The sequence below is a fragment of the Pezoporus wallicus genome, unplaced genomic scaffold (assembly GCF_028554395.1).
Source record: "Pezoporus wallicus isolate ANWC-B61680 ecotype Strahan unplaced genomic scaffold, APGP_CSIRO_Pwel_v1 contig_1583, whole genome shotgun sequence".
In the NCBI taxonomy this organism is placed as follows: domain Eukaryota; kingdom Metazoa; phylum Chordata; class Aves; order Psittaciformes; family Psittacidae; genus Pezoporus; species Pezoporus wallicus.
In genome coordinates, this window is record NW_026637266.1 from 954392 (window position 1) to 974501 (window position 20110).

At 36.9% G+C, this 20110-nt stretch overlaps 1 protein-coding gene across 1 annotated transcript in view; it reads left to right on the forward strand.

The window, feature by feature from the left end:
• COL25A1 (collagen type XXV alpha 1 chain) overlaps positions 1-20110 on the forward strand; it is a 294833-nt gene that overhangs the window by 186495 nt on the left and 88228 nt on the right. The window contains exons 6-7 of the mRNA XM_057404557.1: positions 12862-12888; positions 13045-13071. Coding sequence (XP_057260540.1) covers positions 12862-12888; positions 13045-13071 — 54 coding nt within the window. The remainder of the gene's footprint in view (positions 1-12861; positions 12889-13044; positions 13072-20110) is intronic.

The window sequence follows — 20110 nt, forward strand, 5'->3', positions numbered from 1 at the left end:
TAGTTGCCAAACTGAACCACATCAGAGAATGTAGGAGGAGAAATCATGCTTGAAAATTTTTGTTTACTGTCTGATGAGTACATAAATGTTTATGACACAAAAGATGCAAGAAATGTATCTTTCCAGAAGGAGTTAATAAATTTAATTGTTTTAAAGTATGTTGCTTTGTCAGCTTTGTATGCAATAAAGCAGAAGTTAATTTTGTTAAAAGGAACTGACAACAACAATAAGCACTTTGAAAACATAAAACACTTCAGTTTCTCCTGGTAGGCATATGTGCATGTGTAAACCAGGATAGCTGTGAACATTAAATAATGCTATTAGAGGACTCCTTGCTTTGTGAAGAAGAGAACACAGAATTGGAGAATTAAAAGCAAATTGTACCAAGACTAAGGAAGCACCAGACATAATTTAAAAAGGCTGAGGGGAGTAAGTTCCAGGCATCAACAAGCAAGATTCTTGTAGCATGGGATATTGTGCTCTGCTTCCAACATGTTTTTCTACTCGTCTTTTTCTACCCTTTTGCCAGGATTTTCGAAGGAGCCCCTAATGGCAGATTAATGACTTCCCTACAGTACCCTCCTATGTGACTTAGTTGGGGATAATCAAACTTGTTAGAACTCTAATGTCAGACACTCAAAGCAAAGGCCAGGCTCCTACCCAAACTGTGCTACTGTGCTCTTTTACCTACCCTGATAGGCACACTTTTGAGTTACGGTTTCAGTAGCTGTCACTGGGAATCTTTGCTGAAATAGTAAGATGTTTAAATGTTCCACAGCATTTCCTGAAACTTATTTCTGATTTTATTGTCTGATTCAGAAAATTATCAGGTTTGAAATCTGTTAACAATTATCAAATCATTGTAGGTTTTGATTTTCTACAAACACAAAAATAAGAATAGGTATTGTACAGAATTTTGCGGAAAGGGCTCTTCATGCAAGGTAATGTCAGCTCTGGATGCTCTTATGAAATAAATTCCATTATGGAGGCAGCTGCTACTGAACCTGAAGATCTTCTTCCAGAATAGCTGTATGCGATAGATGGAGAAAGCTTGGAAGGGGAGTTCTTGGAACAGTTTTTTTTGGCCCAAAACTTTCAGAAGTTGATCCCCTCATTTCATGGTTCACATAGTGACCATTTATGGTACTGTTACTTGGAAAACCTAAGTCCTAGGATAAACACACACACCCCTCAATATATAAAACAACTAATATATAAAACTCTAGAAGAAAACACGAAGGACAGCTTTCTGTTTGTACTGTTACCAACTTTTCTTTGTGTCAGTATCATTAATTTCTAAAAAGAATTGGTTTCCTTTTAATAAATAAACATGAAGGTCTGATTCACTCATTACATATGCTAGCATAAGTGTTATGGGGAATCACACATTACCATTCCACCTTTTCATCTAGAATTTGCAGCTGTCACCAGGGCATGGATCTTATAACAGCAAGTGAGGAACTGTGAAGCAAAAAATTACTTGTAAACCTTAATTTGGCATAGCATTGCTTAGCTTAACAGAGTACATATGAGTACAAAAAAGCAATGGCAAGCCTAGTACCATGGTTCTATTATGAGATGTACAAAGAGTTGTCAAAATATAATTAAGGACTCTGAATTACTTCTTGTATTCCTAAACAATTTATCAAATGACCTTTCCTTTTTCTTAATCCTATTCCACAGATGGCAGAACTACTCTAGTGTGTTCTGTGTTTTATTAGGAATTATGTCAAAGCAAAGACTTGCACTGTGTTCAGGAATATTATATAGATTTTACTATCCTGCTGCACATGTTTTTAATTCAATATTAAACTCCTACTGGCTTATTGTTTTTACTGGTCCTTATGCTTTATTTCAGCTTTGAATTCCAGTTCAATTTGTTGCAGATCCCAGCAGTTTCACTAGTTTTTTTAAAAAAACCAATAATTAAATGAAGTTAAAAAAAATTTATATTTCATCAAACTTACAGTGACTTAAAGATAACCCTGTGATATCTAAGACCTGAGTCTTTCACAAGTTTTTCACAAAATCAGTTTCCTTGATCACGTATTATCAGTCCAGAGCCCCGGTGACTTTCTGTGTTGGAAGCTTGGAAGTCCTACTAACTAGAGAAAACCTGGAGAACTGGGATATCAGCCTGTCAGATAGAAGCTTCAAAATCTGTATTTTCTGTTATAAAGTGTCACTTTTGTCAATTGAGATTTGTCTTTAAGCAACCTTACCAGTAAGCAATCATGTAAGTAAGTAGAAATTCTTCAGGTTCTTTTTATTGAATTGGTGCTGGCATGAGGAGCTGTAATGATGTGCTATTCTTTCCTGTAAGTATGAGTCAAGTTTGGCGGAGAGAAAGAAGAAAAAATAGAAAATGCAGAATGTTTTGTGTACTGCCAGTAATGTTATTAATGAGCATGGCATGGAAGTGTCCATTCTGTTTGTGAGCTTTAATCCCAGAATTCTATGTTTAAAACTTTTTAGCTTTCCCTGTAACAGCATAAGAGTTTCTAATAATCTTTTATTGCTGAGCTCCATCAGTAACATACAAGAGTTGTGAGCTGCTGAGAAACATGTAAGAGAGTCACGTATTTTCAAAAATACAATCCAGTTATATTGCACAGTATGTCTGTTAGTGATCATTTGCAAAAAGAATGACTATCCATTTAAGTATACATATACATATGTGTGTAATTTCCCCTGAAGATGTTCTGAATTTTGTAGACCAAACTATTAGTCTTGAGGAAAAATCTGTTTTGTTTTTAATAAACTTTATTTTATCTTAAATTGCCTCCTGTGTAAAGATGTTGCCAGTCTTAAAGGTTACAAAAATATCTTCAGTCATCCCACTTTTATATATGCCTATGTATAAAAGTATGTGTATGTTTGTAGTTGATATAAAAATTCCTTTACATTTATCTAGTGTTTCAACTCAAACTTTTCAAATCTGAACAGTTCTCAAAAGAGATGTATGTAGTATGTCATTGTAGTTTTCCCCTGTTGTAGAGAAAGAAATTAAGGAAGATAAATGAAAAGTTTAGTTCTTCTACTAGCATTTGTTTGTCTTATTGTACACTATTTTTATGTGCTTTTATACTCATTGACTTTGAATAATTTAATCTGTGATTAAGGGTTGACACATCCCCATCAAGAGTGGAGTTATGACTGTCAAGTCTTTGCCTGTTTTAGCAATGACTTGTAACTAGGATAGTTTGGAGACATTTGCCTAGTACTTGCAAGTTGCCTGAGATGGATTTGTTCAATGTAGCTTTTATCATTACTTTTGTTGGGTAGTTCTTGTGAAAAGGCTTGTTTGGGCACCAATGGGAGCCTGAAATGCACAAAAGCTCTTTAAGGGACTATAGGATGTGAAAGGGGGTGTGAAGGTGGAGAGAAAGAAAAGAAATAAGGGTAAGATTATCAGAGAAATATATGTTCATATTTCACTAAAATATGTTTTCCCCGAGCATTGCTATATCCTGAAGTTAAAAAAGTTACCTAGGTTGTGAAATAATTTCGTTGCTCTTTATCTGTGGAGGTTATACTGCAGTCTCAGAAGCCTTTCCCTTGGGCTATATTTTATGTGGCTATGGCTTTATACTAATATTTCACTGAAAAATGTTTCATTTTCTTTTAACCATTCATGATTTAAGTAATCTAACACAGTAGCATTTCATAGTAGAATTTGCAGACAACACTAAAAGAATATCTAAATCTTTCTTTGGCATTCTACTGCCTTGAATAAGCAAATGTATCCAGTAGTGAGTAGTAAAGTTTGGAAAATTAGAAACAGTGTATGTACAGGACGCCATGCTTTTTAAATGCTGAATGCAACTTAGGGCACTGCTGCTGCAACACATGTGGATTCAGCTCAGTAATGAATAGTAAATGCAAAAATAGTAAATATTCTTTGGTTTTGTGTGGTTATGATGTTTTTGTAGAGCTGTACCCTATGCAACACCTGTTAATGAAGTACATAAATCTTCTCCTTAACCTAGTTGCCTGTCAAAGGAGGATCAGCCTGGTAGACATTTGTATGTTATTTCTCCGCATATTAGTAATGGAGGCAGTCAAGTTGAAAGATCCAGAAGTCTTAGGGAGCTTGGAAGACATATTTAAATGACCACGGGTACTTCTCGTGTTGGTAGTGACTGGCAGTGGTGAATCTCCATTGGTCTGAAATTCTCCTCTTCCCTTACTTTGAAGTTCAAGCTGTCATCCTCATCAAAAATGTTCTTTTAACTCAAACAAAAAAGACCATATGAGTAAAAGATGCTGTCATTTCAGCCGAATTATCTATCAGGCTACTAAGTAATCAGGGAAGTACCAGAGGTGTTTGAAGCCACTATTCAAGCTTTAGGTAAAAAATTACTGAAATGCTAGAATGTGAACTACTGTTTCTGAAAATAACAGGAAGTTAACTCCCAGTGAGGAGCTGTTTTCTTGCTAAGCCTCTAGGAATAAATGAGAGAGTTGGCCTCTGGATAAAAATCTACCAAAGGAAGTATAAAAAGTATTAAATGGTGTATTTTTTATCTCAAAAATCTGGAAAAAAGATTTTATGAGTTTGATTGACAGGAGGTGGAATTTTTTCTTTTCAATTTCTATTGCGCTGGGAAAGAAAGCCAGAATGTACTTCCATGATCCCTGCAGTTTTATAAGCCCTAAATTCCACCAGACTATGTTGGTCTTCCTTTTAAGTCTTTTTCTTTTTTTTTTTTTTCCCAAGTTCTCATTTGATTTGGGAGCTTATTAATTACTTCCATAAAGCAGAACATTTTGATCAGGTTCAAGGCATCAATACCTTATGCATCTGCTTAGACAGGGCGCCAGAAGGTTACCAGGCTTTTCGAGCAAAATAGCTGTATATTTATACAGTTTGCTTATGGGTTGCTTACTGGTACAGTCCTCATGGGTGAATACAGACAAATCCTCTGGAGCAGTACTGTGCCATTGTTATTCTAATAAATAGGGATAATTGGAAGCTTAAAAAGAGCTAGTTGTTTTTTCTCTTTTCTTTCATATCCCCTTTAATGTTCAATACAAAATAAAAGGTGTGAAGTCTGTGGCAATAAAAATCTGTTTAGAGCTATAACTTCTTTGCTGCTTCAGTAGTTTGACACAACAATAAATGCAGTTCTTCTGAGGAAAAGGTGAAGCAATCTACCTTGAAAACTCTTTGCACTCTAGTTCTTTTTAATGTAAAATTTGAAAGCAGACCTTCATTCTTCTTTGTCTTCCAAACATGCTTTTTATAGTTGTTTAATTCATTGCTCCTTGAATTTCTCTGGCATTATTTCTGTTGACTGAATTGAATATTAATGAAAGTAGAAGTCTAGTCAACTGCACTTTCTCTTCTTACCACATCTTATGAAATAATAAATCCTACCAGGAACCCTATGACTTATAAGAAACATAAGTTTTGTCTATTCCATAGCTACCATGTTATATATTAATTTTTCTGTCACTCATGACAACTACTATTGTCAATGCTAATAGAGAAATACAGTCTTGTTTTTAAATTCCATCAGTTTACACATTTGACACATGTGAAGACATACACACTCCCATTGGAGAGGATATAAGAGGGATACATAAATAATCTGCTGCATAGTAGTCTAGTATAGAATGGAGTGGGACTCCAAGTGTTTATTCTTAAAGCAGCAAAAGGAAGAAGTAGTAGGGAGGTTTTGTGAATATAAAGGAGTCCAGAACAGCCTACATGAAATACCGGAGTATGAGGAGTTAATCTCAATCTTGATCTACATTTTATCAGGTCATGTGATAGGACAAGGGATAATTTTAAAACTAAAAGAGGGTAGAGTTAGACAGACTACAAGGAAGGAATTTTTTACAATGAGGGTGGTGAAACACTGGAACAGATTACCCAGAGAGGTGGTGGATGCGCCATCCCTGGAGACAGTTAAGGCCAGGCTGGATATGTTTCTGAGCAACCTGATCTAATTAAAGATGTCCCTGCTTATTGCAAGGAGGGGGGTTGGACTAGACTGACCCTGAAAGGTCTCTTCCAACCCAAACTATTCTATAAACCTAAGACAGCATGTGATGCTTTTTTGAGTCTCAGGTGGACATGTAATGAGACAGGGATCTGCTGGAAGACCGGTGGAAAAGAAGGAAGCATGAACCAGCCTGTATCAAAAAATTGTCATGGTTTTGGTATGTTTTATAAACCAGGTATTAAACACTGAAACTGGTATTTTGTTACACTGTCCTTAAAAAAATATTTTAGAAATCACAGCTTGAACTCTAAAAACTCCTGAGGTTGGTTTGGAAACAGTAAATGTAACAGTAATAGTAAAAAAGCTCACTGTTCTGTCTGGTTTAGGAGTTTTGCTTCTGTAGGGCACACATCAGTTGTGTTTTCAAATAACTTCCTGCAGTTCTGAGCACTGGCCAAAATTTTGTGTGTTTCTGTCTTTTTGAGGTAACTAAGATTATGTGTTTGTATCTTCTTTGCACCTATGGTGTTACTGAAAATAGAAACTCTGGGTGTTTTCTTCTAAAATGAGAGACTTAGCAGTGTTAGATTTTCTCATGTCTGTTTTTATGTGCTGTTTTGCATGTTTAGTAGAGTGAGATTTCCTTTGTGGTGTTTTTGTACAGTATTGTGTCAAAACTCTAACATCATCAATAAATTTCTGCCTACCTAGCAAGTAGGAGAATAAGAAGATGCACTATAGACAGGGCAATTAGGGTTTAGATTCAGGAAATACATGTATTACAGTGCATTGAGCTGTATGTGGTAGTCAGGAGGCTTTTGACTTTACCAGGAGCCATTTTCTTATGTTTAATAATGTGACAAGTTTTTCTGTCACCATATCTTTGGTCTTACTAGCGTTCTAGTAAGCAGCTACTAGATTCACAAGAAACTTAACAGTTGATTCAGACTATAGTTTTTGCTTAAATTCGTTCGTGGCAGTAGTAAAGATGATCCTTGATTTGTGATCCATTGCTCAGGCAATAGGTACATAGTCATACCCTCCCTACCATGGAATCTTTATACAGCTATTTGTGTTGAGTTTGTAGGTTTTCAAAGAAAAACATTGTGTTTGTCTGTAGAAGGGGAGGAAAGGTGGGAGGATAGCATTACTGGTTAATCAAAGAAATCAAGTATATCAGAGAAAGGGATTTCCTCTTGCAGGTTCTTGCTCAGGCACTGAGCCTTATGCTTCTTCCTGCATACTGAATTAGTCAGCAGTGACCCCTTTGCAGCTTGTGATGCAGTCTGCTGATTTTTTTAAGCAACATTATAAAGTTCAAAAAAGCACCCTATCCCAATCTCAGCAAAGGCATTGCATGAGAAATGAATATATAAATTACAGTCTAAATGCTTTATTGATGCATTTTGGGTAGATTGTGTTCTCCTGCCCGCAGCTTATTGAACCTGTCTGATTTATGTGTTGGCATAAATCACTGACTTCTGAATATGGTTATATGAATTTAGGGCAGTATTCACTTACAATTTACTTGTTGATGTGAATGTTAACTGAGCTGTTTATCTAGATTGTTATATATATCAATTTAATGTTTCTCATTACTTCCATTTACATAATGTTTATTAAGTCAGGCAAAGTATTGTGTCAAATATTCAGATTTCCTTTTCTCTGCCTTGAATATTGTAACAAAAATTTGAGAATATAAGGGGAGCAAAGGAAAGATTATTAAGAGTTTTTTGGGTGTTGGGTTGCGGATTTTTTTCTTTGTTAAGTTTTAACCATAGGTCAGTCATATCCCAGGGGAAGAATAAAATATGTAAAATAAAATTTCAGTGGTAGAAGCTGTTCAGACTTGCTGGAAATTCTTGTGAGTGCTTTTAAGATTGATGCAAGGTGAGATCTTTGCATTGTAAGCTAGTGTATGCACATACTGGCTGTAAATATGGCCAAATTCAGCAAATGCCGAAAACACATTGCTGAGTAGTTCAGGGCTTGCACGGTGGATGCAAGACTAAAGTAAGGACAGGAACTTGGAAATAGTATTGTTTCATAATACTCTGTGTAACCTCTTATCTTATGATTCAGCATATCTGATTCTAATATTTTGCGGTAACTATAGGTTAGACTTGGGATGGTTGTTCCAGCAGGATAATTGTAATTTTTGAAAGTCATGAGCCAAATTTCAAAGAAATATAAGGTCAGACTTTTGTAACTGAATACTTTGTTGTTATGTGCTAAAACCACCTCTTACCCTCAAAATAAACTGTATGAATTGAATTAACTTTGGCAATGTATGGCATGTCATTTAGTTGTGAAAACATGATTAAACTAAGTTGGCAAATTAGTTTCTATTTTGAATTTGTCTGAATGACATTGGACTGTTTTTCTTTTCTGCTTGTCTCAATAAGGCTGCTATTCCCTTACACTGCCAGCTACACTCTTATTGTGGATGCTATAGCTGCTAGTAGGGATGAATGCCTTGTATGCTCTTAATCCCAAACAAAAATGAAGGTTGAACCTTGCAAGTTATATTCAGTCCTCTAGCTGCCAGGTTGCCTTAACTTATGGCTCTTGTGGTTGAAATACAGAAAAGCAGTGGCTGCATCTAATGGCTTATTATTAACTGTCTTCTGTGGAAGCTGTCTGATAGGAGTGGCAGAGTTTGACATGTCGGGTTCCTTAGGAACCTTGAAGGTGAATGGTCCTACTGGGATCTGGGACTGTCACAGTCCAACTGATTCTGCTTGTTTATCACTTTATGCCAGGCACTGGCAGGTCCTTTTTGCAGTGGAATCATATGGGTTGCCTAACATTTCACTGTAAATCTGGATTCCTATGTCTTGACTTTGAAGGTTTCTACAGAACCTAGAAATATTGCTGTTTCTTTGAACCCCTTCCTGAGAATCTCTTACTATTTTCAGTTCTACTCTGAAAGATGCTGGGAGAGTTTTGGTGAAGTCATGGTAGAAATGCCTGTATTACGGTTAAAGGCAATAGGAATACGGAGAGAACATATCTAAGAGAATTCAGATGATTTTGAATGTTTGCAAAACCAATATAAATCAAATATTGACTTTTTAAGAAGTCCTCTGAACATAACTTTTCCAAAACTGTAAAGGTGGCAATGGCCACAAGGGTGGAATACAAAATCAGCAAATTTCAGGCAATGAATTATAAGATGCCTGCTGTGCAGAAAATCCTGCTGATCACAGCTAATCATAAGGGGAATTGTTTTCTGAATGAAGACCACAAGGGCTGGTCTCATGTTTTGCAGCACTGCATTCACTTGCTCTTCTATTTCTTGTACCCATATTCATAATAATGTAAAGACTTCATCAGAGAATGGAAATGGGATTTTGATAGCCAAAAAAAAAAAGTCACCTGCCAGTAATTTTGAACATGGCTGTTGAGTGGATTTGACCTTGATTTCAGCTTTGTTCTTGGCTGGCAGGTGCCTGGAGGCCTTTTGGTCTGCCTTAGAAGAACTTGTTTTAAAACAGTAGTATTTGTCGCCTAATTATGAATGCAGATATTGCACGTGTTTGTGATTTACAAGGCCTTGCTTATGTGAAACAGGCTATAAACTCTCCTTGGAAATGTATAGTAGTCTGGAGTAGATAATTACACTTTGAGAAAAGAGCCTCTGTTTCCAGTGAAAACACTGTAAAGTTATTTCAGAAATGCTCTGACCTCAGACGTTTCATATAACTTACACAAAATGCTTTCACATTTGTGCGGCAGCTAGCAGCTAGATCTCTGCAATCTCATAAACGAAAGCACAGAAGTCTCCCTGGGAAAAAAGCAGGATGTCTATGCTGTGGCCTACAAAGCTAGTGTTATTTTACTCACTCTGTTCTTTGTGTCTAGACGCTTAAACAGAAGAAACCTTGCCCTCCTTTAAACAAATCTTTCTCCCAATCACACCCCACCCCCGCAAACCCAGCTTTCCCTCAGATTTTTCTTTCTCCCTGCCTCCACTCAGTGTACACACACTAATAAATTCTGCAGTAAAAACCTTGGGAGAATTTCTCAGCACAAATGGAAAGAAGATGTCAAAGGCTGAGGATAGGAATTTTCTTTTTAAAGTTGCAAAAACAATAGAGAACAATTGAAACAATGGGGGAAGAGCCAGAGATGGGTGAACAAGCCATGACAGAATTACATTAAGTTTCTTTTGCTGAAACCCCACTGGTTCTATTCACTAGCATCCAGAAGAGCTATTTTTGCTTGCAATTCTTTGCTTGTTTTCTAAGACTCTTGGTGGAAAGCAAAAGCATTGCAAATACAAGTGCAGAGAGAATTGTTCACACTTGCGAGAATGTTCACACTAGAAGTGCTCTTGTGGCCTCTTGAAAAGCTGTTTTTAACTTCTGGTACAATAAAGTTGTCAGATATTAATGAAGAATTTGTATGAAAAAATTGTGTGCTGAAGGATGACTTCAGAGAGAGTATAGTGTGTCACACTAGGGGAGAGCAAACACCAAGCAGTCATAGTTGCTGGCTTTGTCCAATAGAAAGAAATGAAAAGAAAACCCTGGATTTCTGAATATGATGTGGACAAGCAGTTTTAAAAAAACTCTGCACAGAAAAAGAAGAAAACATTGAGATATGTGATTTGGTCTTATAATAAACGTGTTTGGGTATGGATTGCTCTTTCAGAAAATTAACAGAAGATATGCGAAGGTGAGGCAGGGACCACTTCTGCAGGTGTAAACAGCTGAGCATATTGCCAGCAGTTGTACCAGGAAGATGGTTTTGTAGCCCCTCAGATCTGCTGGCTGAATCTCATGTGAGCATGCTCTATCTTGTTTCTGTTCCAGTGAGCCAGCTTAGTTCAGGCAGCTGATGCAGTCTCTGCTGTCTTAGTTTCTACCAGCTGGCAGAGCTGTGGTAGGCATGCCTCAGAAAAGCTGTGAGCCAAAACCCTGCAGAAGTAGGGCTAACTCTGGGCGTAAGAATGGCATTGAGCAGCTGGATGAAGGCAGTAGCAGTCCCACAACTGTGGCATGATCCAAAAGCCAACATCTGTCTGCAGTCTTGATCATGTTATCTGTAATTTCACGCTTAAGACCCAAGAAATAGGATTCTGACTGTAGCAGATAGGGGTCATGTTATTTGCAGTTTGCTGCCAGTAAGATATTCAGAGCCAGTAGCAGTCTGATAATTCAAGGAGATAGAATACATAAGCACAGCCCTTCACTTGTACTCAGTGTTCACAGTGAAAAAGGCAGAAACAGCCAGCGTTGATTGATTCTACTTCTTCCCATTCTGAAGTTACTGTGTTACTGATGGTATGAGTTTGCAAATTTGCAAGATTAAAGACATATATGTGTACGTTTTAAAGTGGGCCTGCTGAAAATATAGTCTATGTAATGTCACATCCAAGTAAGTATGAGTCTGTAGACAGTGCTGCATGTAGTTTCCGGTGTATGTATATGAACATGTGCATTGGAAAGGGTCAATAAGAGTTAAAGTATAAAAAAAAATAGATGGAGACACCTTAAAGGGTGCAGCAAGGTTGTATCCATTCATAAATTGTTTGGTTTACTTTGTTTTTAAAGAGGACAAGTTCTTGCAGAGTGGTGCAAAATTGATGGGATCATAGTTACCTGAGCAGACGGTTCCCATTCAGCTAGCACTGAGCACTATCCTTTGTAAAGGAGATATGGAGAAGTCAGGTAGCAGACTTGTTTCTGTGTGCTCTGCAGCTGACGGAAGACATGGCAGGCTATGGAAGGAGAGGCATATGTTTTAACTCCTTGGAAGATTTAGCAGCAGATGCCCTTCTCTGGCATGCGTCAGAAGCCCTTAAAAATAAGCAGAAAATTGACTACAACGAGGATTCTCAAAAACTTGCATATGGTTGGTCACATCTTTAATACACAGCAGACTGACCTTCCTTCTATTTGCATTTATGTGAACCACATGAATTTTTACTAGTGTAAATTATGAAATGATTCAAACATGCTCAGCTCAACTAAGTTGCACTTGGTTATTTCTAATTGTCTTGCTGGTGGCAACCTTTTCTTATGCTGCATTTGTGCACATACACACACCCTCTCTCTGCTAGCTTGGATGGCTCCTTCTCTGTTTCCAGCTGCTTTCATACATTCCCAGGTCCTTCTTTGTAATGAAACACCTGCATATTTTTCAGAAAAGTGAGGTAGAGTCTGCACTGTGTAAGCAGCCAGTTCTCTGCAGACTGCTAGCGCTTTTATTCACAAGATACTAACCTGAAAACTAGTGTTTTAGAAACCTGCTGGTAGCTTGCTGGAAGGTGCTTAATAAAAATGGAATAGGAAAGGACCATGCTGTTATGTGATTGTCACCTTACTGTTTGTCTGGTGGTAAGTAACAATAAATATTACTTCTGCAAATTCACGTTATACAAAGAGCAAATTTTGTCTAAAACACTTGAGACTAAACATCAACTTCAGCATTGCCAAAGATAGGACTGACAACTCTACTTTTAGATTCCCGAGTCCATTTTTCTTTGGCAATCTAAGCCAGGGAGGGTGCCAAAATACATGGCAGATTTATATGTCTCTGAATTTATTAGATGCACTTGCAAAGAAGTTTTACAGTCTTAAAAAACATTTACTATCTGATAGGAGATAAACTGCTGCTCCTAACTGGAATCAATAGAAGTTTTGCCATTTCAGGCATAGTTTTGCTTGTTGAAGTAGCCTGATTTAACACACAGGGTGAGCAGACTATTTGAGAAATAACTACAGAGTGCTATTATTAATACAGTGAAGAAGCTATCTCTGGAATAGCCCTGGCCTTTGGAGTGAAAAAATTACAAGGACATACATTGTTAGGAAGAACTTGCAGACTGTCACAGACCTGTTTCTTGCTGAGTCCCAGGACTTTGTCAGTATTAGTAATTCTTCTCTGCTTTTGTTTCTTTCAGGGCCCTCCTGGTCCAAAAGGCGAGAAGGTGAGTTGATGTACGGGTGACACAGATGAATGGAAAGCCCAGCATGAGCTAAAGAGATCGTTTGTGTTGACGCAGTGTAATGTCAGATTATGTAAGAGAGCTGGGTAGCACACAGATGCTGTGTTAAACCTATCATCTCATCTTTCCACTTTGCAGGGAGATCAAGGTGATCAGGGCCCTCGGGTAAGCATCTTAAAAAACAATGTTACACTTCCCCTTGCTGAGTAGGCAATTAGTCTTTAGTGCAAAACTAAATTAAATACACTGTCTGAGCTAATTATGCTTATTAGCTGCCTTTACCCTGCATGTTGAAGTAAGTGTCTGCAGGACAGTAATATTGAACGTGACCAGATAGTGTCTGGGAAGATCTGAGTAACAGTAATAATGCATTCAAATACACAATTTTCATTATGGGTGGAAGCAGGTTTCACAGTGTTTTTGCTCTGCTGTACAAAAGCTGGCTTTCCTAACCAAACCTTTCAGTTTCCCCAGCAATGTTTTCGTGCCTTGCATGGGCTCCCACAATGCAGAGGGCTGGTGGGTTTCTAATAAATATAGTTCCAGATTTCATGTAAAATGTGTCGAGTAATTAGTGAATTGTAAACAGATATCATGTATGCATGTATTAGCTCTTTTTCCTGACATGTCTGTATTTGATATTTTAATAATAATATCACCTTGTAAATACATTCAAACAGACCACAATTTAGCTGTGGAAATGTAAAGGTTCTTTTAGTTTTTAAATATGTTTATTTTAGCAGATCAGATAGATTGGCTGTGCCAGTTCATTCTTCTTTACATCTGTGCTTCATTAGAAAATATTTGGTTAATTGTTCTGATGATATAGTGATTCTCTTTGGTTACATGTTTATAAATCTCTGTAACGGCATGTTCCATGGATTTTCTTTTTTACTTTTTCTGCCAACTATGTTAAATATTTTGAATTTGCAATTTTATTTTATTCTTCTGTTGTGTTTCATGTGTATTTCATTTGTAGTCAATAAGATTATCTAAAATCACAACATGCATTTATAGCTGAATTCGGTGCTGTCAGCTTTAATTACCTACAAAGGAGTTTTGTTATGTTTGGTAATATGACTGCACATTATAAAGGCAGAGGCCTGTTAGTGAACAGCTTTAAATATTATTTCAGTTGAAACACAAAAGAAGAATTAGAAAACTATTTAAAGATATAAAAAGGAAATAGAGACTAGCAATGTGAGTAGCGTGAATACACAGATTGGAGATTCTGAAGAATGTAAAAACTTTAACTTCTAAGTAAATTTAGTATCTCTCAGAAACTATGCTAGTCTGTGTATTTTGGCTAATTCTGTGATATGGAACCTTATGGAGAATGTGAAGGGAGAGAAGGCAGGGGAGTAGACCCTCACAGTCTTAGTGGCTTAGGAGAGGATGCTCCATTCATCCTCTGACTGATGCACAGTCAGAAGTCTGTGCATAGGTACTTGTGCTAAGTGATCTTCTATTCAGAAGAACTGGTGTTTAGTTAAGAACAGGAGAGCAAATTTGACAAAGCTATAAGAAGGAGATACATTAATAAATAAATATGGAATACTGTGAAGAGTATTACACAGCTGAGGATAAGAATCTGGAATTATGAGTATTGGGGAAGTTTCCAGAGAAAGAGAGGTCTGAATACAAAAAAAAATGTTATATACGCAAGGGAAAGATGATGCTGTTTTTTCTTATGGTGGCATAAAATGGAGAGCAGAGGGCAGTTTTGGAGGGTAAGCAAAGGTGCCAGAGCCTCTACTGGTCCAGAAATCTTGGCAAAATATTGGACAAATGTAAGAAGTGGTTAAGAGTGTGCGTCTTTCAACCCCTGGGCTGGAAGTGTTGGCAATAGTAAATACAAACATGCAGGTTTGTTCACTGTTATTTTGCAGGTTGAGCAAGTGCAAGGACTGCTACACAGAGACTATTGTGTCCCTCTTTGACAAGACAGCCCCCTATACTGGAGGGCAGTAGAATCTGTACTGGGCCATAAAAATGGTTATGGCTACACTGTAGTTTTGGTAAATCACTTGCAGCTAAAAACCTTTTTTTGAAGTATATGGGTGTAGCTTAGGTAATTTGCTCAGTCTTGCTGCTTTTCCCTTTATCTTTTTTATGTGTGTTTGAATGTGTTCTGCAGCAGCCTCTTCTATTTGCCTTGCGGATTTCACAAGTAATAAGTACTACAAAGCCTCTGACCATTTTATGTTTTATGGTACAGCAGTTATCTCTTCTGATGACTGTCTTCAGGGTGAATCTGCTCAACTTGCTATGCCAGGGGATTTAGAATATAATAAATGGAAATTATATGTGCAAGCCAGTCATGCACCAAATAAACCCATTTAACCGTGACTGGTTACCTTTGCACATAGTTTTCCATCACTGCCTATGTAAAATAAATGTGTTTGGAGGTAATACCATAACATATTGTTTTAGAGAAATATTGTACCTGAAAGTGACTGTGGGATGGAATCGACATTTGGATTTCACAAGTTTGCAGACATACTGACTACAATATCCAAAAGCAATAGACATTTTTAGACTAATTCAAGTTTTACAGGCAAGGAGCCTGAAAGATTCTTTGGTTTGGTATTTTTACATATTAGTTTGAAAATTTTAAATCCTGCTGAAAAGAAAAATGCCCCAATTTAAAAAAGCTTTTAAAGATTTTGTAATGGTAGGATTGCAAATGATAAATTGTCCAAGTATAGATTGTACCCTGATTACTGGAAATAGATCTTCAGAGGTGAATGTCTGGGAATGGAACAGCTAGTACTGAGTGTCTTAATCACTCTGTTCTCCTTGTATATATGACATAGTAAATATCTTCTGTCCTTTCATTCAGATACATGGGAGATTCCCTGCTTATCAGGTCTAGAAATCATCAGCTAGCAGTTGCCTTTAAATTGGTTTTGATCTTCGTACAATGAGAAACCATCCAGAAGCCATACTTATATATTTCCATAAAATTATTTTCTGTCTTTAATACGTTAAGTAAATTTTCCTAGCATCTGGATCTTCCCAGAACTGATAACATCTCTAAAAATATCTTCAGGAGAAGAGAAAGTTCTAGAAAAGTATTCAGAAATTTATTTTATTGTGTTAAACTTTATTGACTTGAAGATTAAAAATTGACTTGTGTACTGTTAAAACGATGAGGTTCAGAGAGTGATGTTCTTTTTTATTTAACCCTTTCCCCTTACCTATTTTAATACATTTGCTACTTAGTTGCTGCAAACTAGGGAGAAATCATTGTTTTACAATAGAAATTTTGCAGGTTCTGTTCTGTGCTGGAAAATTATTTAAAAATGATCTAATGAAGACAGAAATGGCTTTGGATGCCGTCTGTTTCCTGAAATAGCTCAATACAAGTGAGTGTGTAAATGTAAGCTATGTTTTTAGCTGAAGTATTGCTTCACTTGTATCATAATAGACACAACTTTTATAAACTGTCCCACGTTAAAAAGAAATTGAAGATATCCAAGCAGTACATTTTGACCCATTTTTATAAGAAAATTTCAAAAATTCTAGTTTTAAAATATGTACTATTATTAGTTAATAGTTTTCTATGGAATGTGTAATAAATATATTGAGCCTTTTCCTGCTTCTACTGACAATTAATAGAAAACCTATATTCATGTCATTAGAATCAGTACCTCATCCGTAATCAGATGATAGCAGTTACTGAGTGATGATTAAATTGTGATGATTAATTTTTCACCATCTTTTAAAGCTATCTTATTTTGTATTATATTTCATTTGAAGGTTAGCAATTTTTTTTTTTTTTGAGAGGAACAGGTTTGCTTTGCAAAATAAGTAGTACTAGAAAAATTAATCTGATTTCTTGCCTTCAGGTTTTTGAAGGCAATGCCAATTGTAGCAAATGTAGGTAAGTCACTGATGTAATAGGAAGCAATGTTCCCAAACAGTGCTAATTTTTATCTTCATTCAACATCTCGTCAAAGCCAAAATGTATAGGTGTATAGTCAGAGTATTATGTTAATTAAATATAATTTTACATAATTTAAACATAGTCTGTGAATTTCTTACAGGACTGCAGTTGATGATGTTTAATTATATCATCATAAAGTTTCTCTAATTTCTATAAATACTACTAATTAATTTCATCTTTCTTAATAGAAGAACTGGGTAACTTTCATTAGCATAAATTAGCTAGGAACAGCTTTTTCTTTTTGGATTAAATACTCTTTAGTTTCATTTATATGAATATACTGTCAAAAACTCTGTAGAGGTAATGATATAGTGGTAGTATTTCCTTAAAGTGATGTTCTTATGTATGTAAAAAAGCAAGTTATTCGTTTATTATGTGTTATTTCAGATACATAGTACAAACACTGCATCACTTAAGTTCATACTTGAGCAGTATGATTACCCACATTGTTGTTTCTTCTGTTATTAATTGTCCTGTGTAAAACAAATTATAGTTCACATTCTAAACTATATTTAACCACTGTAAGAAGACTAAAAGAAAGTTCATGGTTCCTTCTGTTAAATTTTACTAAAGCAGCATCATAGAGTAAACTGCTGAACATCTGGTTTAACACCATTTTTTTTTTTTGTGAGCAGTTAATCTGACTTTTGAGACTTTGTTTCCTTATCTGCCAGAAGGCAACACGGGTATTTACCTTCTCTGTTCCTGGGACTAATTATCTGTTCTGCTTCACTAGTATTAGGCTGTTGTGGCTCCCCTGTTTTCCATTAAGCTGAAACTAGGATAACAAATTGGAGCAAGGTAACTTTGAGTGCTGTAACAATAAGACGTTAGGAAAGAGCTCAGACTGCAGTGGTTACCAGCTTCATCTGAAGCAGTGGGACACTCAAATGAAAGGAGGATGTGCCTCCTTTCGGAGTTCACAGGAGTGTCCTTTTGGCTGTGGATGACTCTCTAGGGCCAAACTATGCCTTTGATGTTCAGCTCCTGGGGTTTCCCTGGGGAATGCAGAACAGCTGTGACACCCTCTTAGAGTGCCACATACACCCTCCCAAGATGAGGATGTTGTCATTCCTGTCTTAAGAGCTAGTTGGTGCCTGTCTTCACTCACCACCACTTGGTTTGCATCCTGCCCCTTTTTAGTAGTGCCAAAGGAATGGTGAGGAAGGAAGTCTCTGTACATCCTGTTCCTTTTTCTACAGCCATGTCCTGTGACTGACAAAACATCATGTAGTTGTTTTAGCTCAAGCTGCAGCTGTCACGCTGCAATACTGAACACTTGAGTTAGACCAATTTGATTGAAAACAACTCTTTAAAAACATTTCATCCAGTCTTAATGAATATCATAGAAGTGAACGACTTACCTGCATTGCACAACTGTGATGGTTATGTAATTTGAAAAGAAACGTAAGCCAGGACAGAAGATTTTTGGTGTGAGAACTAGCTTGGTTTGGGGAAGACCAGCCCATCTTGAAGTTAACTGGATGTCTACCATTAGTTTCAGTGAGAGTAGGAGGTTTGCCTTCAGGAGGGAAGGCAATATATATTTTGCATAGGTCAGATGGTGATCACTCATCAGAACTTGTAACTGAGTTGCATGGAAAAGATATTTGCCTCACTAAAAATTCATCTAATCCTAGGACCAAAATAGAAAAGTTCTGGCGTTTTCCAGTTTTGTTCATTTTGAGTGCAGTTTCAGGTAGGTAGAGTTTACTGTGAAAATAGCATTTTCACATTATAGTCACATTATAGAAAATAACACTTTTATAGTGACCTGTTTGTGCTAGTTCTTAAAATTACATTTTTTATTATTTTAATACAAAGTCTGAATCATTACATAATGTATTCCAAATAAAGCTCTTTGCTGAATGATTGCCTAAGCAAAAAGAAATTTCTGGATCCTTGTCCTCTTTGGGTGCACTGTTTTAGTTAGCAGATTTGCTGATGGAGAAAGCAGCAGCTATGATAAAAGGGGTTATATAAAATAGCTCCTGCTGAGAGTCCATGGCACCGTACAGGGTGATACCGACCACTGAAGGTACAATAATTAGCTGCAGGACTGGTGCTTGGTCTGAAGGATTAATTAGAACTGGAGGTGATGTTGGGGGGAGGTAAAGCAGCCATAAAGAGTGTCAGGATCACTCTGGCCAGAAGCCTGTGTGATTTGATGTGAAATAGCAGCAGCTGGCTGTAACCTTAGGAAGTGCAAGTGAACAGCAGGTGGTAATTCCTGTCTCATTTACCATGTCTTCAGAGGAACACGTAAGCTTGTGCAGCTTGGGTTTATTGGCAGGTCAGAAGGAAAATCCTAAGGACGACTGTGACATTTACTATACTAAGTAAATGCAATAGTAAAAATTGAGTGTATGTAGCATAGTGTAAAACCAGAAATGCTGTTGCTTAATTTTCTTACACTCGCCATAGGACAAGGTTATTGATGACCTTATAATATTGATCAATGTTGATCAATGCACAAAGTGGAATGTACCTGAAAAATCTTGGACAGCTAGTAGGAATCACATCTTTGAAGGCTGTGATAATGTAACAGAAGAATTATTTATACTAAGTGAAAAATCATATGATGTTCTGGCATCTTTCAGTTTTCTCCGTAGCTATTGTCTGGGGACAAGTAGGCTTTATCGACGTTTCCAGGCAGGTAAGCAGGGCAGTGCATTATGAGGCCTGTTAGCCTCCTCCAAGCATCATGTTTTGCTTGGCATTTGGGCAAAAATTGCAGTGAGGCATGCAACAAGTGTGCTAATTTGGAAATTGTAACCAGCTAGCATTTCAGAGTGAGCTTGAGTTGCTGTCAGCAGAGGAATTTAGTGGGCCAGTGGTCGCTGTTGATCACTGTAGTGTTTTGTATTCTGTGAGGGCCTCCTAGGGTGTAGAACAAGAGCCCTTCCTATGTGCAGTTCAAGAATCAAACCAAATAAAGAGAAAATAGAGTAGCTTTGAATCCATCATTGAGAACAGCTTTAGATAGAGAAAAAATAAAACAGATCTAAGGGATATTTGGGGTTATATTTATAGCAGAGTGACAGGACAAGAAGAGAACTCATTTTGTGGGGAGGATAGCTCTTTTTATGCCTTTTTCAAAACTCATTGTGTGCCAACATTATCTTTCATGGATGCCAGAAGATGCAGTGCCCTCTAAAGCCTCCCACACATGCAAAAACTATGCACCCATTATAGTTTCTTTGCTGGGTTCAATTTAATATTCCTGTGTTTCTGGCTCTCTCCAAATATGTGTGT